The sequence below is a fragment of the Zootermopsis nevadensis genome, unplaced genomic scaffold (assembly GCF_977971745.1).
Source record: "Zootermopsis nevadensis isolate Lab colony 2312 unplaced genomic scaffold, Znev_1.0 Znev_ptg000038l, whole genome shotgun sequence".
NCBI classification, from domain to species: domain Eukaryota; kingdom Metazoa; phylum Arthropoda; class Insecta; order Blattodea; family Termopsidae; genus Zootermopsis; species Zootermopsis nevadensis.
Genome location: NW_028259170.1, coordinates 713,775 through 723,449, shown reverse-complemented (window position 1 = coordinate 723,449; position 9,675 = coordinate 713,775). Strand labels below are relative to the sequence as shown.

The following is a 9,675-nucleotide window of genomic DNA, read 5'->3' as shown; positions in this document are numbered from 1 at the left end:
CAAGACTTGGGACAAGTGATTTCTCAAGACTTGGGACAAGGACTTCTCAAGACTTGGGACAAGTGACTTCTCAAGACTTGGGAGTCTAGTCGTGATAGGGATGGGACAGGTCAAATTTAGAAGGAAATTTAGAAGGTAGTCTCGTGTGTGAATCACGTACGTCATTGCTAAAATAAACCCCTGCCTTGTCTTGGAAGTGGAAGTGTCAATGACTGATTTCAAATCAGATTAAAATTTCAAAACTCCTTTGCGTTCGTCGGACTCCGTGAGAGACAATAATAACTCTACATGATCGGAAAAATCAACTACCTTTGCACTACAATAATTTTATTCACCGTCTTTACACAAGCTTATAGATTGTTAAAATCACATAAAATTATAACATTTCAACATATGATATTGTTACATTTTAAAATGACGACATGTTTCCATGTTCATTCCATCATCGTCAGGTCTATCAATTAAAATTAAAAACTGTTGCACTTGCTGCCCTGCGTATACTGATTTGTTCTACCCGTTAGATTTTATTTGTTTAACCTCCAGGCTTCTTCCATTTAATTTTTGAAGACTGCGCCTGGATGTCTTAAATCTGCAAAATCAATTTTAATTTTCATATCCTGATCCTGGCTACTGACATAGGAAATGGAATAATTTTAAAGAATTACTCAATATATCGTAATACAAGCAAAAGAAAAGTAATCACAAAATATTTAAAGTATTATAACATACCGGGTTGTGTGTGAGGTGCGTGTCCGATATTAATCTACCAAATACGTTTAACATAACAAATTCTATAAAATTAATAAACGAAATCCAACAATTGAATTTTCATAATAATAAAATTATACAAATTTGTTCTTTTGACATCAATAATATGTATACAAATATTCCAACAATCATGCTACGAGATATTGTAAGAGATATTCTAAATAGACAGAATATAAATACAGATCTAATAAATGAAATTACAAATATAACTAACATTATTATTAACCAAAATTATTTCCAATTCAACAATGAATATTGGAAACAAGAAACAGGGTTACCCATGGGAGCTCCAACCTCGAGCATATTATCTGAAATATTCTTACAATATCTCGAGCATGATTATATAGTAAATATATTAAACAAATATCAAATCAAATACTATAGTAGATATGTTGATGATATACTCATGATTTTTGATGCAAAAAATACAAATATAAAAAATGTTTTAAATGAATTTAACAACATAAATCAAAATATACAATTCACTTTAGAAACAGAACAAAATAACAAATTAAATTATTTAGATCTAACTATAATACGAAACGAAAACAACTCTGAATTCAAAATATACAGAAAACCTACAAATACAAGCACCATAATTCATGCCTCTTCATGCCATCCAAATGAACATTAACAAATGGCTATTAATTACTTAATAAACCGAAAAAATACATATCCCATGACCACAATAAACAAACAAATTGAATGTAACATAATAAAACAAATTCTAATAGAAAACGGATATAATAATTATGAATTAAAACCCAAAAATAAAATAAACAATGTAAACAACATAAATGAAGACAAAAACGAAAATAAACAAAACAAATGGGCCACATTCACATATATAGGAAAAGAAACCAAATATATAACAAAAACATTTAAAACAAATAACAAAAATAGCATTTAGAACAAAAAACACAATAAAAAACATCTTGAAACAAAAGCCACAAATAGACACAACAAATCAATACGAAAAACCAGGCATATATAGGTTAAAATGCAATGATTGCCCGTTAACCTATATAGGCCAAACCGGACGCACCTTTAGTCAAAGATACAAAGAGCATATTACAGCAATTAAACACAATAAAGATCATTCAGCATATGCAAAGCATATATTAAACACAGGACATACATACAACAAAATAGAACAAACAATGGACATTATAAAAATAATACAAAACAAGCGACATAGAGACACCATAGAAAAATATCATATACAAAGAACACATAAACAAAATCTTGCATTAAACGACAGTAACATCTACACGAACAATCCGATATTTAACATTCTACAGTCCATCGACCCAACCCCCTAAACAACTTTCACCCAATATATATAGCCATACACGATACTCACAGCTTAGTTGCAGTCTACAGCTCCGTAATATCGGACACGCACCTCACACACAACCCGGTATGTTATAATACTTTAAATATTTTGTGATTACTTTTCTTTTGCTTGTATTACGATATATTGAGTAATTCTTTAAAATTATTCCATTTCCTATGTCAGTAGCCAGGATCAGGATATGAAAATTAAAATTGATTTTGCAGATTTAAGACATCCAGGCGCAGTCTTCAAAAATTAAACGGAAGAAGCCTGGAGGTTAAACAAATAAAATCTATCGGGTAGAACAAATCAGTATACGCAGGGCAGCAAGTGCAACAGTTTTTAATTTTAATTGATAGACCTGACGATGATGGAATGAACATGGAAACATGTCGTCATTTTAAAATGTAACAATATCATATGTTGAAATGTTATAATTTTATGTGATTTTAACAATCTATAAGCTTGTGTAAAGACGGTGAATAAAATTATTGTATTGAAGAACACAAGCATGACGCAATTAAGATATAAGTTACCTTTGCACGTTGCACCAAGTACTACACCATACGCCATTCAAAGTAAGGTGATGAACGATACCGCAACACACACAAAGAGCCATTCGCCTCGAGTCCCCTCCAGAACAGGCCGCATCCACTCGTACGTGTCCGATGCACTGGCGTACATGAAACACAAACACAGATTATAAGTCAAACATACCAACCAGCAATCGCCAATGCTCAGAACTTGGATCCATAAAATGGAAAGAAAACAACACACTCGCACCATAATTTAACTGTATCACCCTTTTTTAAGTTAAAAGGGGGAGGCTCTTAGTGTCATTACATCCACCGGCAATCCCATTTTACGTAAACTGGATGTAAATGATCAATGATAAGGAGATATAAATACAATACCAATTTCAAAAGAATCAAACATGAGCATACATTTACAAAGTTCAAAACCACGACAACGAAGACTGAACCAATCTGACTCAAGTGATATCTCAACCTCTCACAAGAAATAAATAAAACACTCTCTCAAAAAAAAAGAAACTCGCCCTCAGTCTCTCACCGAGAGATAGGGAAGCTACCTTACCTATCCTGGAAATCCTCTTTCTTGGCCAAATTAAAATACCAATGCCAAACACATAAAATGAAGGCAGAGCTACCTCCAATGGAAAACATGGTAGAATACTATTATTATTATTATTCAGTGTTCTGTCTTACGACAAGTCCTTCAAACTGTGAAACTTGTTACAATGCAGATATCAAAACATCTTGTAAACATAAACAAGTGCATGTGCATGGTGGAATATTTCGCTATCTTGCCAAAGAATTTGATTGTGTGAATCATGAATTAGCACATTTCATAATCATATTTCTCGTATACTTACACAATGCATGTCAAGTAGACACAGAGATAAATCTCTCGCAGACATGAGGTCCTTCGTGATAACAGCCGATTGATTTCCTGTCGTCATATCAGTGAGCCAGCAAAGTGTTTCTGCACATACTCCACTCTTTTCCTGGCAAGCAGTAGTCATGTCAGGTGACGCATCCTTCAACCTCAGTAAAGTCCCATGGATCAATCAAGCTTCTTCTCTGCAGCTATTACCAGAAAAAAAATGCAATCACATTCAACACATCACCTAATTTAAAGGTTTCATAACCGATCCCCTTGCTCAAAATTAACCAAAAGCACAGAAAATATCCCAGCAGCTCCGGTCACTGTGCACAATACTCACACGTCAACAAAACTAAATTCCTTACCTTCGCAATTAATCACTTATTAATTAGTAAACACATCACATTAAAGGCTCCACAGCACTACACACATCACACATGTAACAAAACCACTCATTAACAAAACCTTATCACAAATAGTCACCACCCTCGTCTACAAGCTATACCTAACCTCCAATTTTGATGTCCTATGAACAATATATTCACTAGAGAATCATGAATGCCTCTAGCATACCACAGATACAGCAATTATGCCAATCTCTCACCGCACATAGGTCTTTCAACATATCAAATCTCACATTTAAGTTCACAACATCTGAAGTACCTAATAAAATTGGACAGACTCATCTCTCTCACACGACAACCACATCAAATACATTCTAATGCTCATGTACTCACACAACGAATGCCTCGTTCAGACTGATATCAGTTTCTTGCGGATACGATGTTCCTTCTTTGTCCCAGCAGGTTTAATCTTCTGACATCAAGTCGGTCCGCCAACTGTTACCGCACGTACTTCAATGCTTGTCTGGCTGGCAGTACGCAGGTCACGTGACAAACAGCATGGTGCTCAGTAGAATCTGAAGGATCATTCTGTTTCTCGTAATCTGCTACTCCCAGAAAGAGAAAATACAGTCACATTCAAGAAATCAAGACATCACACTCTTCTAAGAGCACACAGTTTTACTTCACCAAGCAGTTAACACTCCTACCTTAGCCAATGAACAAGCACCTTCCATTTTCAGAAGACAAATTCTGTCAAGTTCATTACAAACCCATTCACAAGTTAACTTTAAATACGGGTCACGACAGTGTCACAACCAGCGACCTGACAAATTCTGAACTCCCTCACTCACAGATTCATACTGGAGCCTTTCTTTCCTCCCCCCCCAGCAAATTTAAAGCATTCGCCAAGTGGGCCATTATTCCACACGTCATAATACTGCAACTACAAACTCTACAACTCACACACATCACGTCAGTCCCACGCAACTTCTGTTGCCACTGATTCAGTGGATATTTAACGAACAGTTCGCTTGCCGTCTGTTTGGAACCGAGGATGTTGATCGCTGTCTCCAATATACACGGCTCCCTCTCCTCGTGCCCCATTATGACAGCAAGGGAGTCTACAAACACCAGTCGGTCCATGCCCCTCAGGTTCGCCTGTTTTGATGTCATGGAGAAAGGACCTAAATGAAAGATTAAGAAATGGCAAGCCACTACAACACACCCAACATCTGTAGCACTTCTACTACTAAGGTGAATTCAACCGACAAGGGGCAAGAGGTAGCCGTAGCAATTAGATTTTTTTTCCATATTACCATCAGTAATGCCACTTTATCATACCTTCTGGAAGCAAAGGTGGAAACTTCACCATCAGTAATATAAATTGTTTCAATGTTGAACAATCTAAATTTATAAAACTGAACTCACCAGCTACCTGAGATATCGCCACCATTGTGTAGTGACAAACAAGGAACACACCGTCGTAACTCTTTCATGGCTGCAGCAACAAACACTCCTACCAACATACACAACAGGCCTTACTGGCTTTTCCAGATATGAAGCAGACGCTTTCAACAAGTTCACATACTAAATGTGGTTTTAAGAGAGATTTCAGGTTCTCACAGTGGTCTTTGGGTTCTAACACCACTTGGACTTACAGAAAACCAACACAGATTATGATTTTTAAACATTTAATGGTTCGCTATATCAGCTGCAGTTATCCTTGTGACTAAGCGCAATGCCATGAGGCAGTGGGAGCATGGAGGTACACTCCATGCATTCTCAATTATAGAACAATGTGGAGGTCAGCCTCAAAATGTGGTTCCTTAAACTGGCAAAGAAAAATCACGTTCTTCATTGTTTCTTTGTAGTCTCAATAGAAGAAATAGACAAGTTCTTTATTTCATTAAAACCATTTACTACTTTTCAGGAAAAAAGGTCTTCTTCTTTCAATAATGGCATTGCAATTCAGAAAATAAGTTCATTAAACAATTTACTCAAATGGATGAACTTGCCTGTGACTGCCATCTGGTGAGTGGCTCTGGCTTGCTTGTCCTGCAATCTGCACGCAATCCCATGGACTGCGGAGATCTCCACATGTGGATCATCAGAACTGCAACGGCGAATCACAATGAGTACAGATAATTACACTCACATCCTAATGTTCAGTGTACAAAATGTTGGTCACAACAGTGGCCAATGCAGTAGCTGCTTCCTAAATCAGCAACTGATGTAAAAGGGACAGAGAAAATGGGAAATCTGGGTTTATGATATGAGAAAGAAATACATTACGTGCAGATGCCTCCTGGTACTGGCAGGATACTAAACACAAACTAATTGTGATACAGCCTCTAACAGGCTCACTGTACCAGTAAATAATGAGTTCTGGGTGCTCAGAGAAAGATCTATACCAGTGCCTCATAGACTGCCATGGGACTCGCTTACAATTCTGCGTTGAAAAGCCAGTGATTAACAATCTGTTATGTCATGTTAGTACCATCAGGCTGGAAAAACATCTTTTATTTTGTACACTTTTTTAATATCAAGAATGAGGTTAGTTTTACAATATTCTTCTGCCTCCAACTGCTCTTATATACCTTGGACAGGAGAAAAGCTGCTGCACTGTATTCTCATCTTCATTAAAATTCAGGGATGCCACCAAGAAACAGCAAATTATTTCCCAGCACTGACGACGGTAACGGATCCGTCGTGCTTGACTTCAGAGCAATACATGCTGTCTCCACGACCTGGAAAACACAAGCAACAGTTTCAAGTTATAACGAGTGACAACGCAGGCCAGATTCACTGGTAAGGGAAGTCAAATGTTTTAGTTACAGTAACTTTCAAGTACTGCACTTACTGTAATACTCTAAACACCTTTTCTCCACATCAGGGCGCATGTCATATTTATTTCCAGAACCTTTGGGATTCATGGACACCAACATATCATTGACTAGACTTTTATTTTGTAAGTGGACTTTGACAAATCTCAACAATAAAATAAAAATTAATTACAAGTATATAATTTTTCTATAGTCTATGCTAACCGTAATAAACGTCAAAAAGGAACGTATTATACGCGTATCAAGTCATTTAATGATCTTCCACCAACAATTAAAACTCTAAATGATTTAAAGGTGTTCAAGCCTGCATTTAAATTATTTTTCATAATTGAATTGCAGAATCTGAAGGTTATGTACATTCACATGTGAAACACATCCTTGTAATTGTGTCAAAAGTACTGAAGTTTATATGTATTGTATGAAATGATTTGTTCTCCATCCTTTGGTTTAGTCCTAAGAAGGATCTATGGAATGTAAATAAACTGTACTCTCTAACATACCTGAACAATGCAATTCCTTATCCAAGTCACAAACACTACAGGTGCTTCGTTCTGTCTGGTTCTTCACATCTCCAACTCCAAAAAAGCTGCTTCCCCATCACGCACACAATTGATCTTCTGAAACGCTGATATTCAGACAAATTAGTCCTCCATGTCTTCGTTGATACCAGTAAACACACACTACAGCTACAGTTCACATGCAAGTTGCTACTCAGTACATCCCCTGATCTCAAACTACTCTTTGAGACAGACTAGGCACTCCCACTAAATCTATAACCGTACACCTCCTCGGAAAGCAAGGTAATCGCACGAGGGCCTGAGGTCTTCCTTGTGGCATTGTGAGGCATGCTACGAACACCCCATACTTGGTCACTAGGAATCAAAAGTGGGCAACGGCTATAGTATCCCACATGCTTGCAGGCACTCCTACCTGAAACAATACCAAATACCAAAATAAATATCCGCATTGTGACACCAGTCGTAACTGCTACTACGAATGCACTCTACACCTCATCAATAATCAACTGGCCAACTAAACCAACCCTCCATGCAACCAAAATATTTCACACTTATGTCCTTCACACAAGGGAAAGATGACACACATCAATTCAAATTAACTTCCACGCCCTGGCAATATATATGAGAGTAAATCTGCACTGGACTCAGAATGCATCCTAGCAACCAAAGAAATACAGAGGGGCAGAACGCCCACGCCATTTTATCATAGGCAGGGACGGCAACGTCTGAAAAACAGCGAACTCATCCGACCTCCTTGTCATAGCAGAGTAGTAGTAAACTACGTCTTACGCAGGAAAAGTCTGAGAACTGTTGGACAAAAAACAATCTTCCACGTGCCAAATTCCTGTTGCGATAAGAAGTGAGCCTGCCAAGTGTACTGAACATACTCCACTGATTTCCTGGCAAGCAGTAGGCTGGTCAGGTGACAGACAGCTTTTCCCCGAGTAAAATCCCAAGGATCAATTAAGCTTCTTCTCTCAGCTATTCCCAGAAAGACAAAATGCATTCACTTTTAACTAACACAAATGCAAAAATAAACAGCATTCTGATGACGCAGTTGATTGAACATGTACTTTTGTTCTTGGGGAGGGGGGCACACCACACACACTTCTGAGTATATAAATGTCACTTATCAATGCCGTAAACGCCTCATGGCGTTTATTTATTTGATTCCTCGGGAATCATCGACACATAACCTCAACCGTTAAACGAGAACACCCCATCATTCCGTAACCTGATGACAGCCCACCTAGATCGCTGTTCGCACACATAAACTTACAGCACCTCCAAGACTCCGAAGACTAGACTCACGCTTACCAACACACACTCACTCTCACTCACTCTCTCTCACTCTCTCTCACTCTCTCTCTCTCTCTCTCTCTCTCTCTGTGCGAACTTGACCACAGCGAATTATAGTAGCGAACCCAGTAAACTACGTATTGAGCGGGAACAGAAGGGCAGCCGAATGGCATCGGCAGTTCGAGACCCAGCGGATTCTTACAGTAGTATTAAGTGTAGTATTAAGTTCTAAATATAAAACGAGGGCAGGACTGAACCGATTTCTGATTTCTGCCCTCTAAAAAAATAATTGAGGGTTAACGGGTGGGTGGGGAGCCGAAGATGAGAGAATGAGGGGGTTATGCAAAAATATATTTATGAGGGAGCAGCCAAAGGTGGTCCAAACAGACATCATATCAATCAACAATCTTTAACCAAAATGTGTTCAAAGCACTTGAGTCGAAAGAAAAAATCCAGCCAAATAAATCAACAAATCTGTCATCTACTGGGCATGAGATTTTTGCAAGCAAATCCAAATTCATAACAAACACCACACGCCAAACTTACAAGTTTACAAGTTTTAAAACCTTTATCCTTGCTTAACACACCACAAGCACAGAAAATACCCCGGCAGGTCACAGCACTACATAACAAAAACCAAAATCACTTCACAAATAGTCTCCACCCACGCCTACAAACGATACCTATACCAACTGGAAACAGCAATAATGTCAATCCCAAACTGCATTTACTTCTGTCAACATATCATCTCACACTTACAATCACAACATTTAAAGTGCATCCTATAGGTCAGGTAATTACACACTTCATTCATTGTCCCATCAGGTTTCCTGTTCAGATATCAAGTCAGTCTGCGAACACACTCAACAGCTTACATGACAAGCATGCAGGTTTGATGGTTTGATTTATTTCGCTGGATTGTTTCTTTTTCGACTCATATGCTTTGATGTCTGTATGTTGTTGGTATACCCCCAACTGAGCCCCCTTTTATATATTTGTGCATAACCCCCCTCATTCTATCATATTAGGCGCCCCACCCTCCCGGTAACCCACAATTATTTTTAGAGGGCAGAAATCAGAAATCAGAAATCGTTTGAGTCCTGAGTCCTGCCCTCGTTTTATATTTAGAACTTAATACTACTGTAAGAATTAAGAATTAATAC

At 37.8% G+C, this 9,675-nt stretch overlaps 1 protein-coding gene across 10 annotated transcripts; it reads right to left on the bottom strand.

Moving 5' to 3' along the window:
• Positions 1 to 310: 310 nt before the first annotated feature.
• Positions 311 to 8,522, bottom strand: LOC147871819 (transcription-associated protein 1-like). Of its 10 annotated transcripts, none has more exons than XM_087360102.1 (9): positions 8,463 to 8,516; positions 7,196 to 7,625; positions 6,450 to 6,599; positions 5,868 to 5,965; positions 5,281 to 5,368; positions 4,816 to 5,036; positions 4,246 to 4,454; positions 3,498 to 3,711; positions 311 to 2,777 (listed from the first exon to the last, which is right to left on the bottom strand). In XM_087360102.1, the coding sequence occupies exons 4-6, from the start codon at positions 5,878 to 5,880 to the stop codon at positions 4,868 to 4,870; spliced, it is 270 nt and encodes an 89-aa protein (XP_087216228.1). In that variant the 5' UTR covers positions 5,881 to 5,965; positions 6,450 to 6,599; positions 7,196 to 7,625; positions 8,463 to 8,516; the 3' UTR covers positions 311 to 2,777; positions 3,498 to 3,711; positions 4,246 to 4,454; positions 4,816 to 4,867. The 10 variants fall into 10 exon arrangements, with proteins under 10 accessions (XP_087216228.1, XP_087216225.1, XP_087216224.1 ...); XM_087360099.1 differs by having other exon boundaries at positions 4,246 to 4,457; positions 8,463 to 8,515; XM_087360098.1 differs by lacking the exon at positions 5,281 to 5,368 and having other exon boundaries at positions 4,816 to 5,010; positions 8,463 to 8,522.
• Positions 8,523 to 9,675: the final 1,153 nt, after the last annotated feature.